Raw genomic sequence first — 21319 nt, 5'->3', positions numbered from 1 at the left:
AGTCCAGCCTGTAGAAAGCATTACTTACAGAATGTAGTCCTTTACTGTTAATCATCTGCAGCCACCATTCCTTTTACTGGGTCTTTAACTCTCATCTACAGATAGAAACAGACACATTAGAGGACTTAATCTTATGTCAGTAAAAGTAACCGAAATGTAAAGGATTTCAAAAGGAAAGGGTTGCATTAATTGGCCCATGCAGCAGAAAATGTATAATTCTTTTTATGAATTCTCTTCTCAAATCATTAGTTTTCAGACAATAGAGCAATATGTTTGCCCGCTTTTAGGAGTTTATACAACAAAGCAGGAGTTTGGAGGTCAGTGGGAACACAAGCTCACCAACTTCACTAAACATCGTAAAGGGCCAACCCCAGTGAGTTAAAATGATGTGAATGGATTATGCAAGGTCAGCTCATTCCTTCTTACCGTATTACTAATTTTGGTTTATCTAGAAATCATTATTACCTTCCTAATGCTCTATGTCCCAGACCACGTAGCACCCCCAGGCAAAGAATGTTCTCTTGTGCCTCCCCCCAATCTTTTTTAAATCAATCAAATTTTTTTAACGCCTAGCAGGATAAAGCAGAGAAGAAGCTATACTGAGCCCCAGACACAGAAAAAGAATTGCTCCCCCCCACTAGTAAACTGTGTACTGCTTTACTGATTATGCACTCACACACAAACACCACACAGTGACACACAGTCTAACACTGTACACTGACATATATACAGTTTAACTCGAACACTGTCAACACACCTATTCTAATCCTGTATACCGACACCCATACGCACTCATTTTAACAAGGGATTGGCATGGACATGGTTCATGGTGAACATTTTCACAGTTGCTAGACTCAGCGAAGGACAGTATATATATATATATTTTAAAATTTAAAGCAATACTAAATAGTTCCCCTGGGTTAAAGTATGTTCGATACAGACATACACACTGGCTTCACAAATTCCTGCCCATACGCACATAGATACACACTTGCCCTTGCAGCCATGCACTTGCCCTTAGACACACTTGTTCTAACATACAAACACTTTCACAATACACACACTCTCTCTCCCCTTTCTCGTTATCTCTCGCAGACACTCCATCTCTGCTTAACATGGTTGTCCCGCGGTAGGAGGATGAGATCTGTTCCTACAGTTTCAGTGCTTCCTCACAGGGCTTGTGGCTTTAGTGCTTAGCCCCAGGATATGGCATCATATCCCTGCACTCACTCATCAACCCCCATCACACTGTGAGAGGGAGCAATGAATCAGAGGTTTATATGAACACACCTTGTGCTGCCTTCATTTTGGACTGGTTAGAGGGGGAGTCCAGTGTAACCAACTATACATTTTACAGCATAGACCAACAAAAGGTTGTTACCAACCTCGTCAAGCTCTTTCTTTGTCTCATCTTCCATCCTGCGAATATCTTCCATTGTCAGCTCCACCCAACGATCCAACCAACAAAAAAGCTGACGATGGAAGTTTGTAAATAACCGCCTCTCTTGCTAAAAACAATAAAAAAAAAAAAAAAAAAAAGTGTAATGTACAATATTTTGAGTTTGCTACAAATTGTCCAGCATAATCATAAAACAAGGTGTAGGGCTGCATACACTTGGATGTAATTAAAACAAAAGACCTCTGAAGTCCTGAAAGGCCTATATGACATAACATTCAATTCATCCAGAGCAAAGGTCATTGCACCTTATTATCTGTTGTGACGCTCTGACCATGCGGAAGTTAGAATGTTCATATGAGCACCAAAGCTCAGGGGAAAGAGAATTTTATCATTAACATTGAAATGGTGAAGTTCTAGATTGTAAGTTTGTTTGAGCAGGGCCCTCCTTACCGCTTGTATCCGTAAGTCAGATTGTTATGTTATACACTACTTATGTCCTGTTTACCCACTATACGACACTGTGGAATATGATGGTGCTATATAATACAATAAATAGTAATAAGAGTACACCACCAAAGTGTCACAATGCAGCCAGCAAAAATGTGCGAGTTTCCCTTTAGATGTATTGATTCAGAAGGTAGGGCTTGGTTTACCTAGAGTCCCTAAAAACCAAAGAGACGCATTTGCTTTAAAGCCTCCAAGAGATATTTATTCTCTGGATACATATTTCTTATGCTTGGATAAAGACATTTTCCATGGCTCACCTTCTGTATGAAGCTTTCCACTTTGTTCTGCAGTCCCCACCACTTGAACTTGATCGTCACCAGTTTATAAGCACACATGTGCGGACAGTCCTTCTGCTGCCCCAACGTTTTCTAGAAGAAGCATCGCACACAAAAAGGATCAATGAAGTTTTTCAACACAAATCACTGCAAAAAAAATAAATAAATAAAAAAAAATCAGGATTGAAAATCCTGCTTAAATAAAAAAAAAATTGTGCAATAATATGCCAATTATTTATTTGCAGTAAAATGTTCTATGTTTCTGATGGAAAAGATTTTTATTGCTATACTTTATTACCTTCCAGTCAGGGGTGAGTGGTCCACGACCAGTCTTGATGGATTTAAATTTTGCTGGATCCTCATCTGGTTTATAATCCTAAACATTAAAAAAAAATCATTACACAAAAGAAGGCATTCATTAAAAAAAACGTATAACTTAAAATATGAAAATTAATTTTAAATAGGTAAATATAAAATATACTTCCTGTTTGTTACAGGTCATTCATGGTACATGCCCAATACAAGTAAAAGGGGGCAGCCTGTCAGGAGTCATTGTCTTGTACACCATTAGGTTTAATATTTGTGCTCGTTAAGGCTTCGTGAAATGTTATGTGTTATCTGGACCCTATTTCTTTGTTATATCAGCCATTTTTTCTCAAACAATATATACATCTCTCATGTTGCAGACCAACAATATCCTGCCCTACAAGATGTGAGATATATAACCTCTCAAAGAAGTAATGTTAGGTTTATTCGTATTGTATACATTCTTTTATTTTAATATAGTAATGTTTTAAAAATGTAATGTACAACAGCATAAAATCTGTGAACGGAAGTGAATTGTTCATTTATAAACCAATTTGGCTAATTCAAAACGAACCTTCGTTAGAACTTGGCTTCGATCTGCAATGTCAATATGAACCACTTCCACATTCTTCCACACATCTGGCTCTAACTTGTGTACCTAAAGACAAGATCATGTTTGGTCTCTAATAAATGCATAAAGTCAGGAACAATTTAAGCCAGAGAGCACAAACTCTTGAAATGAAAACCCAAGGAAATACAAACCCAGTCAACATAATAAACGTGAAATAGTTTAGGAGACAATTCCCACAGAATTAGAATGGCTAGAACAAGTCTACACAATAGCTGGTGGTGTGGCACAGACAAGCCTTCAGGGGGAAGTGGTACAATAGAGCATTGAAGGGAAATTTGAGAGCGTCTCATACTGTTAAATGTTGACAAAATTGTTTCGGATGCTAGGCTTGTTAAAACTATTAGTTTTATTATGGGGTATAGACAAATTGGTGAGGAAAAGATAAATGTTTCTCATAATTGTAAAACGTAGGTGTGTCATGAAGGTCTATTCCGTATTCAGGCCTAGGCATACTAGGGCAGCAGGTCAAGGGGAATGGCCACAAAACCTGGGAGAAGATAGTCCTTTTGGGCAATCAGAACCCCTGATGTGCTGCTGCTCAAAGGGCTGGTTTGGGATCTCAGACCTTCCTTACCAGAACATTTACACTATGGTGGCACGGCCTTCATAGAATGCAGTAAACACAGAAAGACAGCTAATATCATCATTTCTCGTCGTTCCACAGTGAGGAGCTGCTGTGGGTCCGGCCTAGGACCGCAAAGTAAATACACCACTGTCTGGAACATTATCGCACTGATAATTCATTTGATCAAGTACATGATTATACCAAGAAGTTTGACTTACATTGTCCTGTGTCCCGAGATCAGGCTTATGCCATGTTTCAATTTTAATCAAAAAATCGTCTTTCATGTATTCATTCTGAAATAAGAATATAAGGACATATGCATTAAAAGAGGCATGTTTCTTACAAATGGAATGTTTTAATCCTGCCTCTGGTAAACATTTTCTGTTAAAAAAGTAAATTCTATGTTGTTCTTTTATTACCTAAAAGCATATACTATTTTATTTTGTATAATGTATTTGAGTATAATGTAACTGCTATAGCTGAACACATTGGTCATTGTTTGACAAAAAAACTAGCATTAGACAACCCTCTGCAATAGCAGGATTATTTCATATAGTTTGACACAATTACCTTGTAAAGCTAACCTAAAAATATATTTGAGATATTTGAAGTGAAGATTTGAAAACTCACCACATGAAAAACTTTCATCAGAAAATTCTGTGGTTGTGTCATAACTACACTAGACAATGTATGGTGACTACGGACATTAAAAAGAAGTTGTTAACTTCATCAGTAGGTAGGCCTCAACGATATGGGAAAATCTCCAGGTCTATGTCTCTGTTTTCCCACCGAGCCATTTTGTTTTAGGATGCATGCTTTGTTGCTCATGAAGAACCACACAAAGGTTCTACAAACACACTTTCTGAGTATTACTGCTTATGCCTCGCTAGAAATTAAGTGCAGAAGCCGGTGGCAAAGCCATTTCTGGACTGCCTTGGCCAGGGACACAATAACCGTATTTATGTTGTACCCACTTGCCCGACTCTCATATTGCCCTGTTTTATTTATTTTTATCCTACTGATTCTCTTCATTCACCTAAACGAGAAGTGTTTCACAAAGAGACACTGCTGGTTTCCTGCAAGCTGCTGCCTGTCACCCATACCTGGGAACTTTCTAAATGAGCTGACCCTGAAATTTTATCCCTTTAATAACTTACCATCAAAATTCTATGTAGTGAAACCCAAACGGCTCTAACAACAGTCCTCATGGAAACCTTGACTTGTCATTATTTAAAGATACACTTAATTGGGTCATCTGCATTCAAGCAGGGATAACAACTGTGACATACTGGTAGAAACACTAATTAGGAGTTTTGGATATCGTCAGATCAATGTTGAGTATCAACGAGTCAGCTCCAGTCTGTGTGACCCTGAGATTTTGCCCCTTCACCTTGAGACCCCAAGATTAGGGATCAAACCCTGAGAGCTCCCAGGTATGCGGTCATCTAGAACCGCCAAGGTACTTTGCATACGATATGATGCTGCATTCACATCACAGGCTCACTTGTGAGCACTCACAATGCTTTTCGTACCTAGCAGCTGTATGGTATAGTGGTGAGTCGGCCTGCCAAACAAGCCAATGAGGAGAAACCATGCAACTGTACTTTTTTATCATTAACACTGAGGTAAGAAAGTCTGGTGAAGGGGGAGCAAGGAATATGGGGCTAAATTAAAGGATACCTTTAAAATGACTGTTACTTTCCTTTTTTCCCTAGAGAAAATAGCTGACAATTGTCCCACCAGACCACCAAATAAAGCTTTAATTGCAAGGCCTTTAACATCTCATTTTAATAAACAGAATGCAATTGAATGTTTTTTTTTCTATAAATCATTGTACCATTAACCCTCTTTTTTTACTATTTGCAAAAAGGGTATTCAGCTATGTAGCTCTTACTGTATAGATTTAAAAGGTTTTTTGTGTGTGTTTTTTTTTTTACTATAGAACTATGTTCTTGTTATTAATATGCAACTCCCACAGACCTTAAATAACATTTATATTAGTCAAATATTCTGTATTATTAACAATATTTCATGTTAAGATGTTTTAGCTGAGAGTCAAAGGCCATGCGCAACATATTCATAACAATGCAGCTAGAAATTCACAAGGTAATTGGAGATGTGCTATTTCTATTAATATCTGCAATATCTTTCCCCAAAGACCTGATGATGTTTTCTACCAGGGAACATCTCCAGGCTGTTTGCAGATATGAATAATAAAGCTATTTAAACACTAAATAGGCAAAATATACAAGAATTGTATGTTGGTTACCGTATTTTCTGGAGTATAAGTCTAGCTTTAGAGAAATAAAATAGTGCGTGCTTTTTGTACTTCAAATAGCTGGTGGGTTGTGTTTTCCTATTTTAATGCTCTATGCTGTAAGTATTTTAGAAAAGGTAACAAAAAAACTATAAGATTGGCAACAAAATGTTAAAAGACAATAAAAGCAATAGGCAAAGACTTCCAGTGCATAACTTACATAATTACATTTATTTACATAGCACCAGCAGATTCTATGTTTGGCTTTTAACTCTGTTTCCATAAACCTTTGGAGTATGAAAGGAGCGTGTAACGTACTGCAAAGCAGAATTCTTAGAACCAAGGGTATAATTCAGCCCAAGTGAAAATGGCAAATCAAAACCGAGTTTACCATTATCATTATATCTACATATATAAACAAAATGAGCCCCTCAATTTTTGAAATGTTCCTTTTATTGACATATATTAAGACTTGTTAGCCGGATAAAGCAGGTGACTGTGGCACAGTAAGCTGCTAGAGATGCTAACCTGCCTGAAATGGGGAGAACACATTGGATACGTACTCCCAATGTCTCTGCACCCATGCATAAGTGTAATCAGGGCCGGCCTTTGGGGTGTGCGAGCTGTGCGGCCGCACAGAGCGCCATGACAGCAGGGGCACCACGTGGCCCATTACTAAGGCCAGGGCCACGGCAAGGCGGCTGCACGGGACTATACCTTACAAGTTTTTGTTACAAAGATTGCACTGTTAGCTGTTTTTTTCCTTTGTTTAATGTATTTAAAGTACATTATTGTTACCAGTGTTTCCAGTTATATTTTATTGTACTTGTTTGCACTTGCACATAAATCTCTTACTAAAACTAGTAGTTTTTCCCTTTCTTTTTTATCGAGGGGGGGCGCAAGAGAAGTAGTCCGCACAGGGCACCTGAACACCTAAGGCCGGCCCTGAGTTTAATATAGTCCTCTAACTGGTTTACTGATCCCTAAAAAATGGCACGACTGGCTCTTTAAGTTGTATATGCAGTTTAAACATTTTAGATAATAAATATTTACTTACTGTAATTACTGTTCAGGGGCGCGTGAAGGGAAGAAAAGAAAATAACATTAGTAAAAAATAAATTTCTTAAACATGACATTATTATTAGTCTTGATTTTCACCATCATATTCTGCAATGGGTAAACATGTTATTACATAACAATTTGGAAAACAGGGACAAAAGGTAAGGAGGGTCCTGTTCAAGTGAGCTTACAGTCTTAAAATATTATTGCAAATGTCTTGTTTTCTTTAATTAATTTCAATGCTGTTTAAAGCTTGACAAATGAAACACAAAAAACAGATCCACTCAAACATGAATCTCTCAAACACTGATGCCCTCTCCAATCAACTAGCGATATCAACCTGAGTGCCACCAGAATCATCCTAACAATGATACCTTACTTCTACAGCAGCTCAGGAGAAGTAGCATGGAAGGAGATATCATAAGGGAGAGAAAACTAGAACATGCAGTTGCCTGCTTTGCCTGGTTTTAGCCTTTTAGCCTCTCTCAAACACAGGTAACATGACGCCTTTCAAAATGGGATGAATTATTTATCCCAAAGAGGTACCTGCATATTAGGTAACAAAGCAGAGGAGAGAGCCATGTAAAAGACTATGATGCTGTTCTTGCAGCCAGACGGTTTACTGCATACTCACTGGTCCGGCAATAGGGGTAGGCATTCCACGCTTTCTCGTGCATATTCAGGGCTCCTTCGGGCGCCAGCATTCTTACAAATGTCGGTACTTTGCTGTAAAAGGAACAAACATAGCAAAGGTTTTTGTAAACAGCTACCAAGAAAATACAGACTAAAATTTATGACTGTTTATACTGAAAACTGCACATGGTAGGGTGGGCTGGAGCAAACAGACACAGGGAATTTTGAATGGATGATCGTCAATACATGAGATATGTATAATACATTAAAGGGACAGCCCAGCCATAATATACATGAAGGGATTCAGCTGAATACCTCTTCCCACCGCTGCATTTGCTAGTTGGTTTGCAATGTACTTTAATATGAAAACTTAAGCATGTTTTGCTCCAGAGTGTATAGTGGATGTGAAAAGCACTTTTATTTATACCATTAAGCATGGTGGCTATAGTTAGTTTGTCCCCCGATTTAACTAGAATGTGTTCATTTGAGTAATTTTGTAAAGAAAAATTTTTTTTTTTTTAAATATGTTAAAAAGAAAAGCATAATTTAACTATGTAGTTTTTCACATTGACATTGTGACTTTTCAATAACATTCAGTAATCTGGAATGGAGCCCATTATGTCAGATAAATAGCCAATACTGATAAACAAAACACCGTCCTTATCTTGGAAATAAACACTGAGCTCATGTTTTTGTCTGGATGATCTACTCATCTTACCTCTGCAAGTGGTAAATCTTGTGTGTGTATTGACCCTTCTCACCATCCTTCTCATAAGGTTCATTCACAAGTACTTCGACACCTTCTCCACCTCCAGTTTCATTCTTACTTGCCTCTGCCACAGAGTATAACTGACCAACTTGGTACTAGAAAAGGTTAGAAAATATATATATATATTAAAAAAAGTAAACATCACTATTTTACACAATTTACGGTTTCCTAAAGATATGATTTCATATGCAATAGTGTGATTTAGCTGGCTGTGTTTTCAGAATCAATATATTGATCTAGAACAGTGGTTCTCGCTTCCATTCCTCAATGCCCCCAACAGCTGAAGTTTTCAGGATATCCCCACAAACACCCAGGTGATCTCCAATTAGCGCAAGTGGATTTGTCAGGAAGACCGAGCGAATGATTAAACCGCCTGTATCGATGAGAGAATGAGCTAGAAACCTGAACTGCTGGAGGTCAATTATTTTCTCCCTTGCACAGCAAGACCACTCCGGTCTTTTAGTTTTTCAGCAGGTTTGGCTGTCATTCTTGTACGCCGTAAGTGCCTGGTGCCATGTATGATTAAAATACGGGTGGTAGCGGGTTAAAAAAAAAAAAAAAAGTTCTAAGTATCTTCTAAAGCGTTTCCAGAGTTCTGGATAATGTTGGCTGACAGTAACAGGAAACAGTCAGTAAAAAAGCAATGAATAAAGGTCTTAAAGTAGCAACAACCACCAGCCGTGATGTTGTACTTAGTGGTATACAGACTGGATTTTTGTAAACAGATCTGACATACGTAAAAATACAGTAGTCACACAGGAATAATAATATAAACATTTCCAAATACACAAGAAGGTCTCAATAATACATTTTAGTGTGTGGCTTTCACGGAGAGACAGAGAGACTTTTGTTTCACTTGTGATCCCTATTTTCTCCTGTACAGGTCACAGGACAAGTTTTAAGAGGATCAGCTGGCCCTAGCAAAGCTACCATCGCCTCTTTAATCCTTCCTGTTATTTCTGATCCTTTAATCTCATTAAGACCATAAAAAAGAAAATAAAAAAAATGAGGTGGATGAAAAACAAGTGAGAGGATCACACAAGATCCAAACATGGGAAGGAGTAATTGTGAATACAAAGAAAAGCTTCTTTTATGGTTGCAAGTAATAAGCAGAGGTCACTTACAGCTTAATATGCAACAGCCCTTAAATTGTAACTTGTTCTACCTGTTATATATATATAATTACACACACACATTATATCAGTCTTAAATGGCCACATATTCCGAATCACCTCTTAGTTAAAGGCAATTTACTACTGTAAACAGTGGAAATAAGCAACCAGGTAAAATATGCTCAAATTTGACAGCCCTTATTGTAAGACAGTAAAAGTATTATCGTTTTATACAGTGCCATTATATTTTTATTATATTTAGTTGTTTTTATTTCTGTTCCATGGGAACTTTTCCTGCGTATCATGTATATCAGTATAATACGTAGTTACCTACATTTGGGAAATACATACAGCTAGCTTACAGTTAGTTATTAAAAAGAAACAAAGGAAATCATTTGAAGCGTATTTAAGTCCATGTACTAAGAATCTGGTTAAAGAGGATTGCACTTTAGATTTATGCCCATTCAATATTTCCCATTGAAACAGTATCTTTTGTGTCGTAAGCTTTCAAGCAGTGCAATTGTTTTAGGTTTACTGCAGTTATTAGTGAGAGACTAAATTTAGCCCCTGCCAATCTCAGCCTTGCACCTTCTTGGGCTCTTTCTCGCAGATTATTAATTCACTTCCGTTTAGGTTCCCTGTCGTCTCTTTATTCTCCCTATAGAAGCTGCTATGGCACACAACCTTCTTTCTATTACAGAGGTAGCATAAAACAATGGGGAAAGATAACCGGACAAATCATATCAGAGTGGCTGCTCCAGTAAAATAAACTCACTTTAAAATCTAAAACTCCAAGTAACTGATCTCTGCATTGGATATGACACGTTTATACAGAAATTAAAATATTTACCCATCATTATGTAAGGAATAGGTTGCCACATGATATAGGCATTAGATAAAATAGGGCTCTAGTCCAGCCCAAGTTCTGGCTGTGCATCATCAGTCACAATTCACAGTTTCTGGATTAACAAATCTATCCTTGCCTGTCTCTTCAAAGTCGTAGTTTTTACTAGATTTCACTAAATTTGTTTGCAGTTGGTGTTTCCTCTGCTTGTCTGTAATGGCAGAGTACTGTAGCTGAGAAGTATCAGCGCGAGAATTCCCTTGCCACCATGTCACCCGCTGTATAGCTTTCGCACTTGTTTCGGAATAAGGGAATAAACCTGACTGCTCAATTCACACAGGATACTCTTGCGCGGTAAACTTGGATGCTTTTTATCCATGGTGTAAGCATGTGTAGAATGTTCGGTATGGTACTATATGCTACAGTAAACCGTGTGCCTAGCAGATGTGTGTTGCTTGGTTGCCGTGTATGTTGGAAAAAAATATAGTAATAAAAACAGTGGTTGATGTTAAAACAAGAGCAACACATTCCACACAATTGTAATGCAATGGAACAAAGCTTTCTGTCAAACACTGCAATATTTTGAAATGTCAGTTTTCCTACGCATGCAAGATGACAGAAATAAGACACTCAGAGCTCTGAAAAGCAGGGGATCTGAATGAGCTTAAAAGAGAATCCATGTATTTTTTCTTGAAAAAAAATCTTTGTATGAATTATCGACAGTGGATGTTTACAGCATTTGGTGTTAATTCCAAGTTGAGCAATAAACAGTAAAAGGTCGCATTTATGTGACTAGAGATTACATCCATTTGAGAATTTGCAACCAATCAATCATATTTCAACTAATTACAATTTCTAGGAAGAAACAGTGACTTCCTTTTTTTACAAGTTACAACCCAGAACTTCCCCACCCCATTATAAAGTAATTCCAAAGTAGAGCATCATATCTATTTAATATAATATTTGACCACTATATTTATATGGTTTATTATACACATATTCCTCCATTGTATAGGAGATATATAATTATTGAATTAATTTATTGTCATTGTGATTATTATATATCCCAATATCACCAACACACTTGTTTTTTTACAATATATTTTTCTATAACAACATTTTATATAATGTTCGGATTTTTTTCTGTAAAGCTCTTTAAATATTCAACGATAAACTTAAGAAATATTAACGTATATCAGGAGGATGCCAAGGTCGCACCTGTTTTAGATTGGTAGCACATTAGCTTGTTTAGCAGCCTAGCATGCCAAACGCAAAAGTGTCTTGCAGCCGATTTCAACACAATGCTTCTATGAAATGTAAACAGTGACCAATGAAGCAAACAAAAATTCTAGGTACAAGTGTTCCTGGATGGCAAGTTTCATCTATAATATTTTCTTAGGGTTTTGAATTCAGGGTTGTACAAACTACTACAGTACAGCACTGAGGAAAACTGGGTTTGGCTCCAACAAACTGTGTGTAGATGAGGTGGGCTCCACATATTTTGGCTGCATTTCGAAACCAAACACCACACTGAGCTATTCTTTATGGCAATGCTAATGAAGACCCTTAGACTTTAGCTAAGCAAAGGGTCCATTTTGGGCGATTAACACAGACATTATATTTGATACAAGGCAGTCACGCTTGGCATGTTTAGACCACAGTATCATATCCAAACATATAGAACACCACTTTAGTTTTTTCTCTTTTATGTTGCCCCTGGCTCTTAACAACTCTGTTTAAAAGTTTGTTGAAAGACAACAGTTGCCTAGAAACAGAGTCCTGTCACGCCTCCAAAGGCCTCCTCTATATATCACAGCAGTGTGATCACCTATAGCACAGCCATCTGCCATTTCAGGCTCATGCATGTGAGACAAAGCTTTACACATCCTAATGTACAGTAATGCCCACATTGGCCAGTGATGGGCACGGTATCGAGTGAGGTGTGATGGGAGTGATGCATGTGGTTGGAGTGATGTGCGATAGGTGTTATGGGAGTGATGTCCCATCGAAAACGTTAAAGGTAACCCCCTTCTGTGATGTCAGTAATGGGCAGGCTGAGAAGTGAAGGTAGACAGGATTAAGAGGCCTGAAATGTTTTCAACTAGAAAATACAGCAAAACAGTATGTTATTCTAAAAAAAGGTTACAAGTGATACAAGTTCCATAAACGTAATCCTGTAAACAAAATATAGCATGGTAACTATTTGAAAATGCAGCAATATATTGTTTTAATGTGAATGAGCAACTGAAAAATAAATTATTACTCAAATTGAAAAAACTGTTGTTATTCTAGTGAGTGAGAATAGTGCAACCACCATAACAATGAAATTCTGTGGATTCTTCCAGTTAATATATTCTATACGTTTACTATACTAGATAATAAAGCATGTAGAACCACAGACATAGTGTAATTCTTACATATCAAAAATCTCTTTGTAAACAACATTTGTGTTATAGGGTATCAAGTAACCCTTAGTGAGAGTATGAAGAATTATCCCGGACTAGCTACGGGTTGGGATAAATATATCCCAACTATACTAATTGCAAAAAAACAAAACATACTGGAAACTGCCTTTGTTTCAAAATGAAAGTAAAATTAGTATCTGAGGATGCCAAATCCGGGTGGTGTCAATGCTAGTGTAAACAACAGCGCCGCCAGCCACATGTTTACTATCTTTTTAGATTACCTGACGTTTGCAACAATGCACCGTTTTTTTTTATCCTAAAGGGCTAATCGTGGTATAATGCCAGTAAAATAGGCTCAAGGATGTAAGGACAAAATGCCAGTAAAATAGCCTCCGGGGTGTATTTTACTTTGAAAGTAAGAGGGTGTTTTACTTTGAAAAGTTATTCCTGAGCCATTTCAAACCAATGCGATGACATACTGCTTACTGAGTTACCCAAGTCTTTGTTATTATAGGGATTAAATGCAGTTAATATAATCTCCTATAATTAAATATGTACCTGCCCACAGCTTCCCGATTTTCTTATTATACCTATTATAAATCTATGAATAATGATTTATAAGAAACAGAGAACTGGCTTGTTGTCACTGCTACAATGAGTATCATGACAAGTATGCTGATATTTATTATTAAAATGATTAGGCTTGTTTGTGTTCTCACTGATGTTGGAACATGCAGATTCACTGGTCAACAGGATTTATATACCTTCAAGCAGATACCATAACATAAAGATATCTAATATCTAAAGCGTGGTGCGCTTTAGCTCTATTCTAGAACTGTAAAACAATGTGGTTACAAAGTCTTCCAGGTAAATACAACTACCATGAATATAATGAAAGTATAATATATATATATATACACAGTTGTCCATAATAAGGACTTCCTTTCGACTACTTAAGACAGTGTTATATCAATTTCTATAGTGCTTTTATTATTACTAAAAGTACTATGTGTTCTAAGTAGAAACAGAAGCGGAAAGATTATGGTAACTTCCACCACGATGAAGGAACATTTTTAATTAGTATAATTAATCAACATTTTTTTAAAACTTGCACAGCACTTTGGACTTCAGAATGTCCAGCAAGAAAATAATAAATGGGAAGTCAGTTTGATTAAAAACCCATCTAATACATTAAGGAAACCATTTAATTTAACTAAAAGCCAATTCTGTAAATTGGCACCAATCTCAAAGAATATTGGTGTTGTATTGTCTTGTTATGACCTCTTTCCCCACCAGCGTATTCTAACAAAGTGTGCATGGGATGAAAAGTAAGCCCCTGTAAATATTTATGGTCCCTGTGTAAATGATTAGTTATTAGACACCGCGAGTGCTTATATAGTGCACAAGGTAAAATTATTCATAGAATTGCTGTCTTTCAAATGGATACAGGAATGATCTCCATTGTACAGATAAGCAGATGAACAGCGGAGGCCTTGCCCCTTCTGGCCCGGAGGGTGGTAAAGCCAAGTGCCACCATCGACCCCTTGCCTTTCCGGCCGGTGACATACACACTGGCACATCTATTTACACATACACTCTTGCACACACAATTAGACATATACACTAATGCTAACACACTCTCCCTTATCTCCCTTCCCCTGGTGGACCAAGAGTAATGTCCTGAAAGGCATATTACTGAAACTTTTGCAGCAAAAATAAAGTAAATAGCTTGCAGGCATGAAAGACAAACTACTAGGCTAGTCCAGGGCTCATTTATACTATACAGACAAGGAATGGTAGCTAACACAAACCTTGTTATGGAAAGCCAGGCAGCCCTGCAATTATTTTTGGCCCTTTTTGATTTCATGAAGACATGCTCTGTAACAGGATCAACATGTTGGTGTTCTGTGCTAAATAAATGAAGGCAACAGTTATATGTATTTTGTGGGTACTGGTCGCTTTCATTTCTTTCCTACTGAAAGCCATAACATTGTTGTACTCACATAAACTCTATCCTATTTTGCACGTGTAAAGCTATAGGTTCTAGCTTCTCATGTTCTAAGCAGGGTATCAATTTTTTCACCTCTTGGTTCTTCCTACCTGACTAAGTGTTAATTGAACAAACCCAATGACTGCATTTACCTACCAGCTTTGGTGCAACAACTCCTTATGCATGACTGCTTCTGACTGATGTCAGAAAAGAGGCCGAGCTAATGTCTACATGGCATTTAATCACCCTGAACACACACTGTCTTCACACAGTAACATTGTAGAGTCTCTTAAATACATCCTGTAGTGGTTATTAATAACGGGTTAACATGTTCATCAACAAAGAAAAAAGTCTCTAGTCATATAGTCTAGACAGTGTCTGAATAATTTAACTTAAATAACTATTTTTTATTTAACTTTTCCATTCGGTTAAGAGTTTTTTTCTTTGGAGATGTATCGTCAATTTGTAGGAATCTTTGTCACAATGTCCACTGATGACCGTACTTTCAATGGCAGTGGGTGGTTCACAAAGTGGATTTCTATTCATATGCACCAGAGATAAATGTTTTTTCATACTGTATGCCCTTACTGAATATATCAAATTATAAAATATTTGCATTGTGTGGCTACATCTGTTCAAGATCAACAAGGATGTATATGTGATGGTGGTCATGATGGTTATGTTTTATAGAGGCTCATCAATCTCTACTTATTTCCGGGTGTGGAGGCTGATTTGATACCAGGAGGAAAAAAAAAATCTAAGACGCCACAGATACATATTTACCATGGGATCCAAAGTATAATTCAGCATATTCATATACAATAAATTTATAAATGTATACTATGCGGAAAATATTCAGCCCTCAGGTCCTATTGGTTGGCTGCATAGAGCAATAGTCAGTTTCCAGCAGCTGGAACACCAAATGTTTCTTCAATTTCTGGAAGGAGCTTACGTTCTAGTAGATTAAGCAATAGTTAATTCTTATCTTTTTAAAATGAATAGTAGAAATTGTTCCAAATGAACAAAGTACACTTTGGTAATGATTATTTTCTTGGATGACCACACACCATAAAAAATGTATAAAGCTGAATGTGTATTTTATTTGAAAGAATAAACTTATAACAAGGCACAGAAAATACAATGAGTGGTGGTATTCAAGTCACTTGAAAGGGTAAAGCACTTTGTGATATCACTATATATAATATCCACCAAACTATCACGGTTTCAAAGAGCAACCCCTACAGCCATACCTTAGCAGAATACATATAGTTATTTTGTTTGTAAGTCAATCTAGTTGATGTGAAAATATATGATTACCAGTTAGCGATCATTTAGTTCAGTTAGGTGGCACGTGGCAGAAAAACCAACATAACTAATAACTAGACCTAATTTCTTCTAAAGTTCCTAGAATAAGCCAGATTCCAGAAAAAAAATAATAGAGGACCAGCTTAATATGAAGTAGCAGTTGCACATATGGTCGCTTTCAGGGACATATATATAAAATGGCCAATGATGATATATGTATGAATAAACAGTATTACATACCATATCAATAAAATGACTACAAAGCAATGAATCACTTTTTGACTTCTACTTGCCGGCCAGATCGGCTGAGTTAACGATTAGTGTACTCAGGACCTGATGACATACGTAACACATCATATAACCGCAAATCTTGGGGACTATGTTTGTAAAAGCAAAAAACATATAAAACATTCAACACCCTTAAAATGTAGAGCAGGTTTCTCTAGAATATTACATGATTCTGCCCGAAGGATTTCGTAACAATGGTGTGTCATATCCATGACTTATGTGTGTGTCAAGAAGAAGAGACTATTTAAGACGTTAAACTGCTACATGGTCAAGCTGTAAAAAGACACGGTCGTATTGTCACTTTGTTTATGTTAATAGAGAAAATGTAAACTTGTTACCTGTATTCTATAAATAAGCCAGTAGAGTCAACAAGAAAACTAAACTTTGGATAGGGAGTTCCAATACGATGTTTACATTATACAATCAGAAATAAATTGGTCTCCGTCTTTCATCTGGGTGACTGATACACAAACGACGGCGTTAATTAGCATGTTCAGCCAAGGCTGGGTAAAGGAATTAGACTTTGGAGGCGTTGTATAGGCAAGTTGTACTTTTGGACTCAAAGATCGATTAGTCATTGGATCAACACGGAGTAGCTAATAGGAAGTTTCACAGCAGTTCTCCTTTATGGCGGGTCAGACAATAAAAGGTCTTGCAAAGGCTGCCTATGTCATCGTCCTGCTGCTTTAAGCAACGGCACGAACACGTCAAGATAGGAAGCACTAGAGGATGTTTGCAGGAACCAGAATTTCAACAATTCAACAGAATCGTATATCCTTTGTTAAGTCTAATACTGTTACAGACATTTCCAACGCCCCTTTGGTAGCCAAAGGGTTTTAATTACAGAGGAGCTGTTTGCACAATTGACTGGTTTAACACGTATCTATGACAACCAGTAGCTGATCAATCATTTAAACTATGGTTAAACAATTGCCCCACACAGTTTAAAGTTAAATTAACCAGATCTTATAAAAGCTGAGCTCACAGGCTATACATTTACAGGGGGGAAATACCCCGCTGCTTTTATAAAAGGACGAGGATTTCCCCCCCAAAGGGAACACAATTTCATGAAGTTGACACACGCTCAGCCCCCCAATGCAAACTCAAAAACACATATCCAGAGCCAAACAGAAGTAAAATAAATCACACAGAATACTTTCAGCCACACTGACGCACACACTTATCCTGGCCACTGTTTGCCACACTGATACAACCTCCGATTACTCTAAACCATATTGAGCAATTTCAATAATGCTGAACCACAACCGCTCTCAGCCAAATGACATCCACTGAAACATCACTCGTAGCCACATATTATACAGGGGGTATAATATGTGGCTATGAGTGATCAGCCTACCACTCTAAAGTGCCTGGGTCAAGGAACATTCTCTCCCGGATGCAAGGTGAGCTGCAACAGCCATCACCCATGGATCTTAATGGCAATACGATCCGATAATGTTGCCTTTATTCTAACCTTTGCGTTGGTGCCATAACTACAATATTCTCTAAATGATGACACCCATTTCCGGCTCTGTATATATGTATGAGTGATATCTCAATATATGAAATATAGAAGCATTTTAAACAGAGACGCATCAACATCACCAATTAGGTGACGCACCAATCTGCTTGAGGGAACACCAAGACGAAGTCATTGCAACATATGGTGTGATTTTAGTAATACAGGTAAGGACTGAGTCACAAAGTACATACGTTTTTCAAGCTCTGTAGGATCCACCCTAAGCTATTAATATTTGCTACATAAGAAATGATTTTACCAAGTCGGTCGCAACTCACACTTGTGTAAAAAAAAAAACAAAAAAAAAACTCTTGTTCTTACCTCTTCTACAGATATTGGCAGGATAACTCGGCTAAAAGAAAGGAAAACAACAAAAAAAGAGAGGAAAGGACATTAGTAAAGAAAGCAATCATAAGCAGTTCATTTTTTCACACATCTTTGCAACAGAGTACAATAAAACCTTAGGCTGCTCGGTACACATTTCACCGTGATCAATAATAATTCAGAGGAAATGGAAGGTAACCTTGACTCGTGTCCCTTTCTGTAAATCAATTCTTAACGTGAAATCTAGAGCCCCTGGTAAGGTAACGCTATGAAACGGCAGGAATGCCCTGTGCAACGTGACCGCGTCCCAGAAACGAGCCAGAATTGTTTGATGCACTTAGGAACCAAGCGTAATGTAATCATTATGTATTCCCATATGAATTTCCTACACATGGTATGGACTGGGGAACCAAGTGACAGCCACGGTGTCACTATTTGGTAGCCAATATTCTAGAAGCCATCTGTCTTGCCAATACAAACTGTATAGGGACAATAAAATGCGCCTGTACGGTCTGAAAACTGATAACGTATCTGATCACCACCAGGACCCATCTGATATTTGGCAAGTAACTATTTGTGTAAATATTTGCCAAAAGCTGGAGCAACAATCCCCGACGGCGAGCTGTGAATTATTTCTATGTTGTTAATGCAAAACCAGCGCGACTATGTATAACTCCATGGTGAGTACACAATTCCACATTACTAGAATACTCAGCTACCCATGTTAACTCCTTCAGTGGTATAAAACATATAATAATTATTATTGGGACCGCAGGACAGTAGATTTCGATCTTTACGTGAATACATCAATGGGGAAGAACCGACTTGTTACAGAAGTATGGTCTTTAACACAATACTGAGAAATGTTACTGTGTTAGGTTAAAATATATGTACTGGTGCAGAGGTCCTATAGATTGTGTACTCTAACTCTATTATGTGGATGCCGCACTGAACGAAACACCTCTGCATCGAGTTGGGCGTTGCATGTGACACAGTATCATTTCTCTGAGTGTAGGTTCTAGTCTATGCCAAACAGGGTACATACAATGTTTGCCATCTCATACGGAGCACAAACTGTATATACATTAAAACGGTGAAGGTTTACTCTGCTGTATATGTTCTTTCTGCAATCTGCCATCGGTGATGGCGTTACAGTTTTCAGTAAGTGAAAGAATAAAAACCAAAATCCTTCTAACTCCTACTTAGCCCAAAACAACAGTTGAGTACGTGCCAGATGACGAGACTTTCAGATCATTTGAGGGCAGCCTGCATAAAGCTCCAGAAATCTCTGTGCCCATGTCACACGCAACACGCTTTCAATTCATACAACGGAATAGCCCAAAAATATTGCTACAGACCCCCAAACACCTGATGATTGGCACCGTGGACATGTCTGATACCCAAGCCATAAATGACATTTCTATTTTAATCTTTTTGTTTTTCGGGTCTAAAGGATGCTCTGTGTTATGATGAGCTCCAGGCCGCTTACAACTAAAGGGATGTTTTTAAATATCTCAGAGAGCAGCGCGTACAGCTCGGTGACGTGTGCCAAGTTGGAGTCCAATATTAAAGTCCATGCCAAGTTGCACTGCTCTTAATCAAATAATGCCTGCCATTGTACAGAACAAATGATAAGCTTCATGTTATCGTCTGTTACTAGAGGGTTTAAGCCAATTCTAGAGGATGGTGTGCCAATGTCCCCTTTGCTATGGGTCCCCTACGCATTCACTCCCTACACCATGTGCAAATGTACAATCCATCAGGACTTCTCCTCCACTATTCAGCACCATCTAATCAGATACACAAAATATTTTTAACACCTCCAATCCATCAATCCTATCAACAGCGCCTGTCAAAGCAGCAGACTATCCTTAATGCAGTCTCATGAGTTACCGGTGCACCATTTACATAAATTCCAAATGAGTGCTCAATAGAAGCCGGTGCATATCAAGCGAATGGAAATATTTTGGTAATAGTGCAAATAGATGCATGCACGGCATTAGTTATGTTGTATGGTTAACACAATGCATTACTATACTCTAGTGCCAGTGTAATGGTATATGTGTATATATATATATACACACACATATATATATATATCAATAGATTATAATATACATTAGAGAAGGAATAAACAGAGAATTGTATCCGTCGGTGCTCTTTTTATAAGGGATACACAGAAGATGATTTTCCATCACGTTGTGATGACGGTACGGTCCTGCTGTGGGTTACTTCAATGTCACAATATCACTTTCTGCCCCCTTAACATCGAGCAGGTGCAGCGCTACATGTTCCGGGGTCCTCCATCAAATTACACTCATCATATTGCCCTAAAATGAGTAATCAGGTAGCAGGCCATTCTGCTGTGTAATTCCCTAAACAGCACTCACCCAGGGCTTCTGAAACATGAAATCACCCATGGCTTGCTGGGCACTCTCCTTCATTGCCAATAACTAAGTTTGCCCTATGTAATTACCCTGCCCCATTCCATCACTGGACACCAAACCGCCATAAATCATCTGCATGCCAGCTGGGTAACAGCACATGATCCACCTGCATCCCTAGTGGTGCCAACACCCCAAGGACCCACATCACTAGCCCTGCATCACAGCACCCATCACCTGCACTCCGCTCATTCATCCCCGCAGCTCCCTCCGCCAGCCATTCCCAGCATCACCCCTCCACCGCCCCCCTTCCCCTGGCCCAGCGCTTACAACTCTTTAATCAGCACCATGGCCGCTCTCTGCGTCGCCCGATCCTCTTCTCCGCTAGTCCCGGCCCCGAATGAAGGTTACCGGTCACTTCCTACTCCGCACCGCGCTGGGGGCGGAGCGTTACTGCGGCAACAGCTACGTCACCTGGATCCGTCACAAACCATACGCAGTGAGGTAGAGCAGAGCTCGCAGAAGCGCCGCCCATTGTGTGTCACATCTGGATTACACATAGGTGTGATTGCTGGGCAGGGAATGAGGGCAGCCGCTTACAAGAAAAAAAAATTAAACCAGCTTTATTGACTAACAGGAACTCAATAGCAGCCTGTAGAGAAACCGAGTGTGGTACAGGTTGCAAACGCACTGCTGCTCCCACGGGAAGCAATGGAGCGCAGCCTTACTGATCTGCGACGGGCCTCC

At 38.3% G+C, this 21319-nt stretch overlaps 1 protein-coding gene across 1 annotated transcript; it reads right to left on the bottom strand.

Moving 5' to 3' along the window:
- Positions 1-33: 33 nt before the first annotated feature.
- Positions 34-21044, bottom strand: PITPNA (phosphatidylinositol transfer protein alpha). The gene is made up of 11 exons (XM_053457125.1): positions 20903-21044; positions 18186-18216; positions 8351-8496; positions 7634-7725; positions 6998-7005; positions 3902-3976; positions 3062-3145; positions 2480-2557; positions 2164-2274; positions 1386-1508; positions 34-95 (listed from the first exon to the last, which is right to left on the bottom strand). The coding sequence occupies exons 1-11, from the start codon at positions 20920-20922 to the stop codon at positions 48-50; spliced, it is 816 nt and encodes a 271-aa protein (XP_053313100.1). The 5' UTR covers positions 20923-21044; the 3' UTR covers positions 34-47.
- Between the last annotated feature and the right edge of the window lie 275 nt (positions 21045-21319).

The sequence above is a fragment of the Spea bombifrons genome, chromosome 2, assembly GCF_027358695.1.
Source record: "Spea bombifrons isolate aSpeBom1 chromosome 2, aSpeBom1.2.pri, whole genome shotgun sequence".
NCBI lineage: Eukaryota > Metazoa > Chordata > Amphibia > Anura > Pelobatidae > Spea > Spea bombifrons.
The sequence above is the reverse complement of the archived record's forward strand: the minus strand, read 5'-3'. Positions and strand labels throughout refer to the sequence as shown.

Bases quoted from the DNA above. Each gene is read 5' to 3' on its own strand.
- PITPNA (XM_053457125.1), bottom strand. From the start codon at position 20,922: ATGGTGCTGATTAAAGAGTT. The intron at 2,275-2,479 runs GTAATAAAGTAT...TGCTTCTTCTAG, and splicing joins CACTCACCCCTGACTGGAAG to AAAACGTTGGGGCAGCAGAA. The intron at 1,509-2,163 runs GTGAGCCATGGA...TATTGTTTTTAG, and splicing joins TGGAAAGCTTCATACAGAAG to CAAGAGAGGCGGTTATTTAC.